The sequence below is a fragment of the Rhincodon typus genome, unplaced genomic scaffold, assembly GCF_021869965.1.
Source record: "Rhincodon typus isolate 14 unplaced genomic scaffold, sRhiTyp1.1 hic_rhity00004290, whole genome shotgun sequence".
Lineage (NCBI taxonomy): Eukaryota > Metazoa > Chordata > Chondrichthyes > Orectolobiformes > Rhincodontidae > Rhincodon > Rhincodon typus.
In genome coordinates, this window is record NW_025969928.1 from 1 (window position 1) to 13,338 (window position 13,338).

At 38.7% G+C, this 13,338-nt stretch overlaps 1 protein-coding gene across 3 annotated transcripts; it reads right to left on the reverse strand.

Moving 5' to 3' along the window:
* Positions 1–1,256: 1,256 nt before the first annotated feature.
* LOC125481919 (zinc finger RNA-binding protein-like) lies at positions 1,257–12,408 on the reverse strand. 3 transcript variants are annotated; one of them, XM_048593869.1, is made up of 6 exons: positions 12,274–12,408; positions 11,032–11,234; positions 7,864–8,029; positions 7,245–7,386; positions 2,544–2,641; positions 1,257–1,632 (listed from the first exon to the last, which is right to left on the reverse strand). In XM_048593869.1, the coding sequence occupies exons 1-6, from the start codon at positions 12,379–12,381 to the stop codon at positions 1,426–1,428; spliced, it is 924 nt and encodes a 307-aa protein (XP_048449826.1). In that variant the 5' UTR covers positions 12,382–12,408; the 3' UTR covers positions 1,257–1,425. The 3 variants fall into 3 exon arrangements, with proteins under 3 accessions (XP_048449826.1, XP_048449825.1, XP_048449827.1); XM_048593868.1 differs by having other exon boundaries at positions 1,262–1,632; positions 7,864–8,032; XM_048593870.1 differs by lacking the exon at positions 2,544–2,641 and having other exon boundaries at positions 1,534–1,632; positions 7,864–8,032.
* Between the last annotated feature and the right edge of the window lie 930 nt (positions 12,409–13,338).

Here is a 13,338-nt window from a genome sequence, read left to right on the forward strand (position 1 = left end):
AACTTGCTAATCCACCCTTCCACTCCTACAACCAAATCATTTACAAAAATCACAAACAGAGGAGGACCCAGAACTGATCTTTGTGGTACACCACTCGTAACCGAGCACCACGTTGAATATTTTCCGTCCACTACCACCCTTTGTCTTCTAAGGGTCAGCCAATTCTGAATCCAATCTGCCACATTTCCCCCTATCCCATGCCTCCTTACCTTCTGTATGAGCCTACCATGGGGAACCTTATCAAACGCCTTACTTAAATCCATGTATGCCACATCCACTGCTCCACCTTCATCCACGTGTTTGGTCACCTCTTCAAAGAATTCAATACGATTTGTGAGGCATGATCTACCCCTCACAAATCCATGCTGACTATCACGAATCAACCTGTGCCTATCCAAGTGATCATAAATCCTATCTCTCAGAGCCCTTTCCAATAATTTGCCCACACTGATGTAAGACTAACTGGCCTGTAATTTCCGGGGTTATTCCTATTCCCTTTTTTGAACAAGGGAATGACGTTTGCCTCTCTCCAATCTTCCGGCACTATATCCGTGGACAGTGAGGACGAAAAGATCATCGCCAAAGGCCCTGCGATCTCTTCCCCCCTTCCCATTGAATCCTTGGATAAATCCCATCAGGCTCAGGGGATTTATCTATCTTCAACTTCCTCAAAATTCCGAGCACATCTTCCTTACTAACATCGACCTTCTCTAGCCTACCAGCCTGTTTCATACTGTCCTCCTCTACAACTAGGTCCCTTTCAGTTGCGAGTACCAAAGAAAACTATTCATTAAGGACCTCTCCTATCTCTTTAGGCTCCGTGCACAAATTCTCTTTACAATCCTTGATCGGCCCTACCCTTTCTCTGGTCATTCTCTTAGTCCTCAAAATGTTATGACAGTTTACCAGAATATATTGTCCCACATATTTATCAACAAAGGCAAAGTGATGGCCTAGTGATATTATCACTGGACTGTTAATCCAGAGACACAGGCAATGTTCTAAGGACCAGGGTTCAAATCCCACCATGGCAAATGGTGGAATTTATTTTTCAATAAAAAAAAATTTGGAAGTAACAGTCTAACCATGGCCACGAATCCAATGTCCAATGACCACGAATCCAAAAACCCATCAGGTTCATTAATGTCCTCTAGGGAAGGAATCTGCCATCCTTACCTAGTCTGGCCTACATGTGACTCCAAACCCACAGCAATGTGGTTGACTCTTAATTACCCTCTGGGCAATTAAAGGGATGGGCAATAAATGCTGGCCTAACCAGTGATGCCCACAACCCTTGAATGAATTGAGAGAAAAAAAATTAAAAGAAGACAGCATTTATATTGAAGAGTCCCCAATTGCACAGAAGGATTTAATGGTACCAGTCGGTTTTGGACACCCATTTTATAGTCATCTTTTATTGCTACGTCAAAAACGGATGTTGTTCTGTGCAATTAGCAAATTCCCCTGAACCATGCCAAAGTCTAGCTCAACAGTAGGTTTTATGCACCTGCCTGAGCAAATGACAGCCACACTCACCCAGCTTGGCAATGCTCCCCAGGTAGGCACACGCTGGCAAAGATCACGAAGGATGCGAATAATAATCACACAAGACTGCAAACCATTCGCTCTAGCCTAAAGTAGAAACAAAAATTTAAAGTCACATGGACGTTAACAAGTCTCCAAGCTAGAGACTAGACAATGGGAAAAACACTGCTGCTTCAAAACAAAAGCTTGTAAAGGTGGTGGATTAATTAAAAAATATATCCAGCACTTTACTCGTCAGTGTACAGTCTACAGCAGAATTTTTCTGTTCTGTGGAAGAAATGGGGGTCAAAGTGCACAGCAGAAACAGGAAGAAGCTGGCCTAGCTCATCTTCCTGGCCTCTTGAGAACTTCTTGTCCCGCACGTTCTTCCTTCATTGTATATCAAAAGAACACGGAATTTACACTGAAAAGTCCACAATTTCACAGAAGATAAATTGAAAGAATCAATATAAATCACGGAACACAGAGTAGACTGCCTTTTCTTACTGCATATTTAGCACACTGCAAACTCACAGTAAGTTAGAGCAACTTCTCGGTCTCCCGTGTCAACATACAAACACTAAATTTCAAAATAAAATTATAAATGGAGCGGGTGAAGAAAAGTTTACAAAAGCTAAGCATAAAGCATTACAAATTCCCTTTTAAAAGCCAGTTAAAACTGCAGCCTTATGGAACAATTACATCAACACAATACTGATAAAGTGCAAACATTATGTAAAGCGACACAAGGATGCCTCATGCTACAGTCAATGACCAGAAAAAAAGTAAACGAACAATTTAAATGTTTAAACAATAGAAAAGGGAACTGAGAGGAAAAAAACAACAAAAAAACAAAATCAGAAGTATTTTTCCTGGTCACTTTTAGGCAAAGGCACAATCAATGTAGGCAGCCTTGGGAATATTAGGTTTACTATGTAATAGCTCATTTTCATGGAAAAGTTATAAACTCAATTATCTCTCATAAGGCTACAAGAAGAAAGTAAAATGATGTTCCGAACCTGGAACCACTTAGCGTGGCGTAGAGCAGCCAGAGCGTCAAGGCATTTTTGCCTGTCCAAGACGTCCGGTGGATCTTTCACCATAACCGAGGTTACATCTAAAATGGATCGAATTGGCAAAGTGCAGTGAGGAATGGGTGTTTGACCAGGTAGGCATGTCATTTCAGAAACATAGCCATACTGCCACACATACTACCCAAAACTGACATTTCATGAAGAAATACCTTTTTTTTAAAATATCCAATAAATTCCAATTAAATGTATTATAATACTTGGGGTTTTTTGATGTCTCAAGTGGCTCAATGAGCATGAGGTTTTGTTGACACTTTTAAAAACACTCAGTGTAACTGTATAAATACAGACTCTGCTTCAATTATCAGTTTGTCCTAAAGTACAAAGGAGGACTAGTAGCCACACTTCACCAGCCAATTCAGAACATATTATAGAAGGGCCTCCAGAAATCCATGTAGAGAATTAAGAATAGAAGAATCTTGTAAACATGAGATTGTCAATTGATGTAGTACATAATTAGTTCACTGGTATTTCATTTTTTTGCTGGAAGTAATGTATCTTAAAGCCACTGTACATTAATGTATAAAATTTCATCTAACCTGGAGTTCCCATTCAATGCCAGATACTATACAGTACAATAATTTTGCAGTACATAGTGATCTACAAAAATGACTAAGGCCATAATTAAATAAGAGAAGTCCACTCAGCTCTTTGAACTGCACGACTGTTCAATAAGACACGGCTAAACTGAGGCCTTAACTTCACTTTCCTGCCTGCCCACCATCCCTACTCCTCAAATTTCCTTGTCAATCAACAATCTCAATACTGCTTTGAATATATCACATGACCCAGCTTTCACTGCTCTCTGGGATAGATAATTCTAAAATACTCAGATTCTTATGTTTCAATAACATTCTTTCTTCTACAGTTCGATGAGCATAGCTTGCTCAATCCTCTTCTCATAAGACAACCCTTTCCTCAGAGGAATCAGCCAAATGAACCTTCTTTGACAGCTTCTAAACAGAATTACGTCCGTTCTGAAGCAAGGAGACTAAATAGCCACATTATTTCTGCTGAAGCTTCATTAAAGCTCTAACAGCTACAGCAAGACTTCCCTATGTTTACAGTCCTTTTGCCTTGAAAAAGAGGGAAACATATAATTTATTACACTTGTTAACCAGCTTTCTGTGATTCATGTATGGGGACACCAAACTCCACTGCCACAGATTTCAGCAATCTCTACATGAATAATATTCTATATTTCTATTCTTCCCGCAAACTGAAAAAGCTCACATTTTCTCCAACTGTACTCCATCTGCCAAATTTTTGCTTAGTCACTTAATCTATCTATATGCCTTTACAGACACCCAATGTCTTCACAACTTGCTTTCTTATTATTTTTGTGTTGAGCAAATTTAGCTATGAAATAAACAGTATCTTAAACCAGGTCAATAATGTAAATTGTAAACATCTGAGGTCCTGACACTGATCCACATGGCAATCTTTAGTTAGTTAACCAAACTGAAGGGGATCATTCTTGTCCCAATTTAGTGCTTCCTGTTAGCCTTACTGAATGCATTTTGGAATTCAAATATACTACAGCCACTAGTTTTCTATCCATCTTGTTTGTTGCACACTTACAGGAATCTAATAAATCTGTCAAACACAATTTCCTCTTCACAAAACCACGAAGATTCTGCCTCATTATACCACGATTTTCTAAATGTCCTGCAGCTACCTCATTAATAATGGATTCGAGCATTTTCACTATGACAGACATCAGCTAACGGTCCAAGAACTTCACGCTTTCTGTTCCCCTCCTTTATCAAAAAGGTATTACATTTGCGCTTTTCCAATCGGCTGGGACTGTTCCAGAATCTAGGGAATTTGGGAAGATTACAACCAATGCATCCCTCTGCAGCGACTTCTTCCAAGACCCCTATATGCAGTCCATCAGGTCCAAGGGAATTGTCAGTGTTTAGTCCCAATAATTTTGAAGTACATTTCCCCTAGGGATTGCTTTCAAGTTCGTCCTTCCCACTTTTTATGCTTTCTACAATAAGGACTGATATAAAATGCCTACTCAACACTTTCACCGTTCCCTGGCTTCTCATTTAAACTCCTGTCTCACCTTTTAAAGGACCAATGCTCACTTGGACCACTCTCTTTTTATGTAATTGTAGAAACTCTTACCATCTAGTTTTATATTTCCAGCTAGCTTTGTCATGATATAGAAGATACATCTTTTACAAATTCCAAAACGGGAAAACAATTACAATTGGTCTCACCAGTATCCTTCCATTTTAAAAGGTTCCCTAAAATATCTTGTATTTAGATCAAAGTGAAGGATAAAAGTGACAGAAGTTTTAAACTACATCTACAAGTACAGCAGCTGAGCTAGAGGTATGTACTGCCATTACTGGATACAATGCAGAGGCATCCTGATATTAAACCTTGAATTTTAATACACTGGCATTGAAAAAGAACATCTACCAAGCCAGCATAACTTAGTTTCCAAACTAATTATCTGTATGATTTAAGACCTCAGATCCAAAACAAAGGTTTTAACTCTTAAGATTTACCAAGTTTTTTTGCCGATCGAATTGAAAATTAAAAATTTTAGTTTAGATTGCGTACTTTGGAGAGTCATAAAGTCACCAGTAGAATCTGTTATCCATTTAGGTAACTTCCGCAGTAAACATTTAGGTGGCACAGTTTACCCATTTAAGTTCACTTCACCTGAATTACTAAAAAGGTAAACTCCAAAGTTTTAGAGTTGGACGATGGTATGATTGCTTATTAAATTGTCCTCTATGCCTTATTATTTAAAATACCTGGCCAAAAATCACTAATTAGGAAATTTGAACAATTGTTAATGAATATACTGAAATCTGCATCAGTAATCAAGGATTCTTAAAGTCCAGAGAGGGAAATTATGGTAGTCTTATTGTAACCTGAGATGACTTTGATCCTTGGTACAAATGAAAGGGCAGTGATTTTATTTCAGCAATTTCAATATGCTATTCAGCTATGATTTGTATACAAATGTTGTTGCTAGCTGGTATGTGATTAATGATTATTGGACTGCTTTGAAAAAAAATGAATTTTTGTGGCCCTGCTAAAGTTTCATAGAAATAATTATCACCTATATTTCAGCAGCATCAAACTAAGTCAAAGAAAGCAGGAAAGGAAATGGAATTCTGCAAGAACACTGAAGAGATAGACCGATACCACATATCTGGCAGTATATGTAATGCTGGCATAACATACCAGACATTTCCTTATAAAACAAACCACCAAAGCAATTTGGATGTGTTTAGTTTGGAAACTACACAATTATAGAAATTGAATTCTTATATTAGAGCTTCAATTAAATGTAATTTTGTATAAAAAGGGGATTGTGAAAGCAATTTACTTAATTTTAAAGAAAGTAACATATCTGATACCAACACTAAGTGGCATTGTTCGATCTCTAGATACATTTTATATATAAGCAAGGCTGGAGTGGCCCCAGTCCATCCAACAACTGTGTGGCAGGTGTGGCTAAGCTCTTACAAAAACCTTGGTCAAAAATCCTTCCGATGACGTGGCAGCAGCCCCTGAGAGGATTCGATTCTTGCTGTTGATGCTAGAAGGCTTTGGACTGAATCCATGAGCTATGGATAGATAAAAACAACCATCTTGCTGGAAATCTACATCCCAACAAAGGTCACAAATAAGTTATTGCAGAGTCAACACCAGCAAAACACGCAGACTCAAACTGGCGGCAGTCTAACAATTAAGGGAATTTTTTCCTTATACCCGTCCCTCATCCATCAGAGATTCCTCTCGCAAAGCCTTCATTAGTAGTAGTTTAGTAACTCCCCCAAGGATTTTCTGAAAGCCTAAAATAAAATCTGGCATTTTACATTATCAGGGCTCTAAAATTCGATGAAATGCACGAATATTGTGCTGTTCCTCAGGTCAGAAGTGACAAAAAGTTTGCTCATTGTATAGTTTAAAAATGCTTTTATTCATAAAAGACATTTGATTACTTTGGTGCCTGGGATTTATCTTTTGTTCCAAATTAAATACATAGTTTTGGAAAAATGTACCCATTACTGTTAAAGCTTTAGCTTGTTTTCAGGAGGCAAAATTAAAATCAGCTTTACAGTTGTATGTCAGCAACTGAAATAAGATGCTTCAGCAGATAACTAAAGAGTTAATTAGCATTCCACAGGCCATTTTACCAGTTATTTCATATCGCAGTCTTTAATATTTTAGGATATAAAGGTGTCTGTTACATCTAATAAAAGTTTCCAGACAACAAATCTGAATTTAAGAGCCCTGTTCTGTTGTAAGGAATCCCATGAATTATGTGAAAAACAGTTTAACAATATGAACACCAGCACACTTGAAGTTACATTACAAAAATATTCTTAAGAATACAGGGTTCAGCTTGCACTCAGGGGAGCCGTGTGTTGAATACCAAGGGACCTCAGAATAGTGAATTCTACAACACTTTCCTTTACGAGCACAGTCAACTTCACATATTGCACACAATAACATGCTTTGAATTCCACTTTCTTTCAAGTCTCTTATATACTGAAAAGTGTCATAGAGTAACTCCTAGGGCCCATTGGCATCTGAAAATAGCAGGAAAAAAACAGAACAGAGAAGCAGACAAGTAAAGAATCTTAGACTTCCAACCTCCATCCCTCATGTTCTCCTCTCTAATGATCGGGGATGTAAGTGTGATGGTGACTTGCATTTTTGGTTCCGTATACGAATTAAGTAGTATGGCTGCGTCAGGTATGCAGCACTTCACTTCATATTTCTCAGGTGTGGTTACCTGCAATTAGATTTTTAAAATTTAACTAGTAAAAGCAGACCACCATAAAGTCCAGCATTACAAATGTCAAAACAGAAAACGGAACACAGTCACAATCTGTAAACAGAAATAAAATGAATGCTTTTCCTTGTTACAGATGCTGAAATTTGGAAATTCTTAACAATTTTTAGTTTGACATTCCCACCATCTGTAGTTTTTCCATCACCTCTTTAGATAAAAAAGGAGACAAAACATAAGTACTAAGTTTTTGTCGCAGTAGGACTTTCTATCTTTGGTTAAAAAAAATTAAACACTTTTCTTGATCCCTTTTCATCAAAGTATCAGCATATCAACACTGAAATTCTACCAAATTGCCCTATGCTCAGAACACCTGCCAGTAAGTCAAACGTAATAGCAAAAGAAGTTGTTATCTGCTAATCTACCAATCCAAGTGATTCAATGTTTAGGAGAGTTTTGTCTTAAGCAAAAGTACCATACCGCAAGCTGCTTCGGCAAGTTCTCTGCAATGCGATTTAGCAGTGTTCCAGTTGGTTTCTCTGCGCAGAGCAGAACAAGGTTCACATTTTTGTCCCCACGTAACAGCAACCCTTTGGCAAGCACACCAACTCGCATTACGCCTTTCAAAGCTCTCTGGCTATCATCTCTTCTGTAGCAAGTTTGGGTAGGAGAGATAAAAAATGCAAGTCAAGTTTCTGTACCTATTGTAGTTATTAGGAACATAGCAAAAGCATTAGTTGATTTCAAGACTAAGTGTCAAATGCTACTTTTCCCTACAAGTTTGATAATTTTTACCCTTTGTGTGTATCACTTCCACTCAAAAATTTCTTTGCAGCAATTAATCTCCCTTTCCAGCAATATCTGGTGAGAAACACAGGCCATAATTATTTACAGTATATATTAATGACTCAGATGAGGCAAGCGAATGTACCACAGCCAAGTTTTCGGATGACACAAGAAGAGGTGGGAAAGCAAGTGGTGAGGATGACAATCCACAGGGGGATACAGACAGGTTCAGCACGTGGGCAAAACCTTGGCAGATGGAATATAATGAGAGAAGAGAGGTTATGTACTTTGGCAGGAAAGATAGAAAGGCTGAATATTATTTAAGTGATGAGAAACCGCATTAAGCTACAGAACAGAAAGATTTGAGAGTCCTCATCCACAAATCACAAAAGGCTAGCATCCAAGTTCAGTAGGTAATAGGGAAAGTAAATGCAATGTTGGCGTTTATTTCAAAATTGAATGGAGTATAAAAGGTTTTGCTAAAATTATACAAGGCACTGGACAGACTACAGCTGGAATACTGTGAACTGTTTTGGGCCCATTATCTAAAAGATATACTGGCGTTGGAAGCTGTCCAAATAAGGTTCATCAGGTGATGGCCTGTCTTTGTGAGGAGAGGTGGATTAGATTGGGCCTGTACTTGTTGAAAAACAGAAGAATGAGAGGCAATCTAATTGAAGCATTCGAGATTCTTGGGGGGCTTGACAGGTTAGATGTGGAAGGTCACTTCCCCTTGTGGGAGAGACCAAGACCAGAGGGCATAGTCTCAGTTTAAGAGATGACACGTTTAAAGACAGCTGGGAGGAATTTCTTCTGAGGGAAGTGAATCTGTGGAATTCTTTACGACAGAGGACTGTGGAAGTTGGGTCAATAAGTATATTCAAGGTTGAGATAGACAGATTTTTGATCAATAAAGGAATGGAGGGTTATGGCGAAAAGGCAGGAAAATGGAGTTGAGGATAATCAGATCAGCCATCATCTAACTGAACTGCAGAGCACGCTCGATGGGCTGAATGGCTTAATTCCGCTGAGTCTTACAGTCTTCGGATGTAGATTTTTCAATGGGACCAGAAACGTTTTGTCCTATTTTCTTCATGGTATGGGATCAGCAATTGTCTTTAAGTGGGATGGCTTGCTAGACCACTGAAGAGGGCAATTATGTGTCAACATCATTGCAACATAGCTTCAGGGCAACTGTTTTTGAGAACATTTTGCACTTTTAATAGCAACAATAGCATTATTTTAAATGTGGATCTCAGTTCTAAACATTTATTTTCAAGTCCACTGTGTGTAACAACAATGTACATCATTTGTAATGTGATCAGTTCAGAGTTAAATGACTACAGAAAAGCCAGGCAATCGCAATTTGCGAAAGCAAAGTCTAAAAAATTTGGAATCAGAAAATAAATCAATAAGAGGAATTGTAGATCATCTTTCACCCTGGATATATTAAAAATTTCCCTCGATATTTTTCAATCATTCATAGGATGTGAGGCATGAACCATATTCCTGAGCCATTGTGATGCATAGGTACACCCAAAACACTTAAGTTCTCAGATCGCCAAGGCGTGGCAGATGGAGCTTAATTTAGATAAATGTAAGGTGCTGCATTTTTGAAAGGCAAATCATGGCAGGATTTATACACTTAAATGATAAGATCCTGGACAGTGCGGCTGAACAAAGAGACCTTGGAGTGCAAGTTCATACTCCATTGAAAGTGGAGTCGCAGGTAAATAGAATAGTGAAGGTGGCATTTGGTAAGCTTTCCTTTATTGGTCAGTGCATTGAGTATAGGATTCAGGAGGTCATGTTGCAGCTGTACAGGACATTGATTAGGCCACTTTTAGAATACTGCATTCAGTTGTGGTCTCTCTGCTATAGGAAGGATATTGTGAAACTTGAAAGGGTTCAGAAAAGCTTTACAAGGATGTTACCAGGGTTGGAGGGTTTGAGCTGCAGGGAGAGGCTGAATAGGCTGCAGCTATTTTCCCTAGAGCGTCGCAGGCAGAGGGGTGACCTTATAAAAGTTTATAAAATCATGAGAGGCATGGATAGGGTGAACTGACAAGGTTTTTCCCTGGGGTGTGGGAGTCCAAAACTAGAGGGCACAGGTTTAAGGTGAGAGGGGAAAGATTTAAAAAGGGACCTGAGGGGCAACCTTTTCACACAGAGGGTGGTACATGTATGGAATCAGCTGCCAGAGGAAGTGGGGGAGGCAGTTACAATTACAACATTTAAAAGGCATCTGGATAGGTGTATGTACAGTTGGGCTTAGAGGGATATGGGCCAAAGGCTGGTAAATGGGACTAGATTAATTTCGGATATTGGTCAGCATGGATGAGTTGGACCAAAGGGTCTGCTTCCATGCTGTACATCACTATGACTCTATCTTAAACCTGTAACAACGAAGGATTGCATTCGGGTGTATTAAAAATTAAAATTCTTGGTCTTAGAATAACAATTCAAAATAAATCTGTTAGACTACTGTTGTTTGTACATTATATTTGGAAAATAATGCATCCTCACAAATAGCTATTCAATGTAAAAGTAGTCTACATACGCAATGATAATTTGACATATCAAAATTTCTCACAATCCAAAGAAATTAAGCATTGCTAAGAGGAGATACAAGTTGAAGCTTTTCCATTGTAGTCAGGATGATTCATAATTCCTGCAGTAGGTCAACGCCATCCATAAGTCAAGCAATCAACAATCTCTTCTCACTTAATTTGTTTTCTTTCTAAAGTCGCTGTTTTTTTTAAACATTTCATTCCTAATGAGTTCTACGTCTTGTTTTAGCAATGTTTAAGGTCTGTACTGTCCAAAATTATAAACTGACTTCAAAACTCAAAAGTGCCATACCTATCTTTGATTGCATCTTTCTTCTCATCCTCTTTGTTTTTTGGTTTATCTTGTTCTGTGATGCAGTCAGACACAAGTTTAAGAGCACGTTCAGTATTGGAAACTATCTTCTGGACAGCTTGCAGCTCCTCCTCAGTTGGATATATAGCAGCATGTTTTGTCATTACATAACGATCATCTGATGAGTCTGGGCGCCTGGGAGGCTAAACAGAGATTGAAATTTAGTGCCAAAATAATGCATTTCCTATGATGCTTAAATTAACCTATTACACTTATTCAACTAAAACATGGAAGAAAAACTAACTGCAGCCAGATTTCATCAACTAGTGATCAACAAAAGGCTTTAAATTTTTTCTCTCTCAAACATCTAAATCATAAAAGGTATATTTACAAAACATTTCTGTTTTTGAACCATTTAATAAAATAATTGATCTTCCATCAGCTCAAAGGAAAAGTACATGTGGAATTTTAAAACTTGCATGTAAAAGTATGAATGGTATGTTTCAATTTGGTTAAAATGATCAAAACCAGAACCAAATATCACAGGTTAAGCAATCAGTCATAGAGTCATACAGCATGGAAAGAGATCCTTTGGTCCAACTCGTCCACACTGACCCTTAATCCCAAACTAAACTAGTTCAATCTGCCTGTGCTTGGCCCACATCCCACCAAGCATTTCTTATTCATGTACTTATCAAAATGCCTTTAAAACATTGTAACTGTACCTATACCCACCACATCCTCTGGACATTCATTCCAAAAACGAACCACTCCGCAGAAAAAAAGTTGCCCCTCACGTCTTTGTTTAAAAATCTTTCTCCTCTCAACTTAGAAATATGCCTCCGAGTCTTGAAATCCCCCACCCTCGGGGAAAGACAACTGCCATTCACCTTACCCATACCCCTCTATTTTATAAACCTCTATAAAGGTCACCTGTGCTCCAGTGAAAGAAGTCCCAGCCTATCCAGCCTCTCCTTACAACTCAAACCCTCCATTCTCAGTCGCGTCTTGGTAATACTCTTCTGAACCCTCTCCAGCTTAATAATATCCTTCCTATAATAGCATGACCAGAACTGGACACAATACTCCAAAAGTGGCCTTACTAACATCCTGTATAACTTATGAGTATGAAGGTAAGTCCATCCAATTCAATGAGTTCCAACTCATTTTAGTGCTCAGTGCCAATATTTCTATTTAGATTTATTTACCAAATTGGCTTAAACCTCACAAAAAGCAACATACTAATGGTCCATGGGGTTGCATCATTCCAGGTCGGACACCAAGGAGGCCTGGTGGATACCCATCAGCCATTCTGCGACGGTCATCCCAATAATGGTGTTCCTCTTCCATTCTCCTCCAGTAGATGTCCTCCTCATATCTCCTGAAGATACAAAAAGCTTGCAAAAATCAAAAAAAAACTCAAATCCTATGGTTGACATTTTTCATCCTAAACGTCCCAAACATTTTATTGAAGCCAAAGTCAGTTAAACATTCTACATGATAACTTTGAGAATAATTAATGCAATCTCACAATTTACAAATGTAACTTCACGATTTAAGGGAGAAGAGAGAAAGTAGAAAACTACATACTTGTTAGCCCCACATCAGTCAGAAGTAAACTGCCATAATTTAAAGGTTGCAATAACCAGACACTTCCAAAATTATAGATTGGGCACAGCCAGATTTAGTAAAGGGAAATCATGTTTAACAAACCTGCTGGAACTTATTTGAGAAAGTTACCTCTCGCTTAGATAAGGAGTCTCAGTGGACGTGGCATTTTTGGGTATTCTGATAATCTTCCATAGAGGAGGTTAATAAACAAAACTGGAGAACTTTCTATTCACAGTATGTGGGCATTGCAACTGGGACAGAATTTACTACCCATCTCTAATCCTCAGGTAAGAACCAGCCACATGGCTGTGGATCTGCAGTCACGTGTAGAACGTAGAACAGTACAGCACAGTACAGGCCCTTCGGCCCACGATGTCGTGCCGAACTTTTACCCAAAACCTAAGGTCTATCTAAGCTCCACCACTACCTTATACTATCATCCATATGCCTATCTAATAGCCGCTTAAATGCCCCTAATGAGGCCGACTCCACTACCCTCTCCGGCAATGCATTCCACGCCCCTACCACTCTCTGAGTAAAGAACCTACCTCTGACGTCTCCCCGATATCTACCTCCACTCACTTTAAAACTATGTCCCCCTCGTAAAAGCTACCTCCACCCTAGGAAAAAGTCTCTGGCTGTCTACTCCATCTATACCTCTGATCATTTTGTACACCTCTATCAAGTCACCTCTCA

What these genes read in the sequence shown, in the direction of transcription:
- LOC125481919 (XM_048593868.1), bottom strand. Translation starts at nt 12,381, where the DNA reads ATGGAAGAGGAACACCATTATTGGGATGACCGTCGCAGAATGGCTGAT. An exon ending in TGCAACCCCATGGACCATTA is followed by an intron (nt 11,235 to 12,273) that starts GTATGTTGCTTT and finishes ATCTCTGTTTAG; the next exon opens with CCTCCCAGGCGCCCAGACTC. An exon ending in AAAGATGCAATCAAAGATAG is followed by an intron (nt 8,033 to 11,031) that starts GTATGGCACTTT and finishes AACTTGCTACAG; the next exon opens with AAGAGATGATAGCCAGAGAG.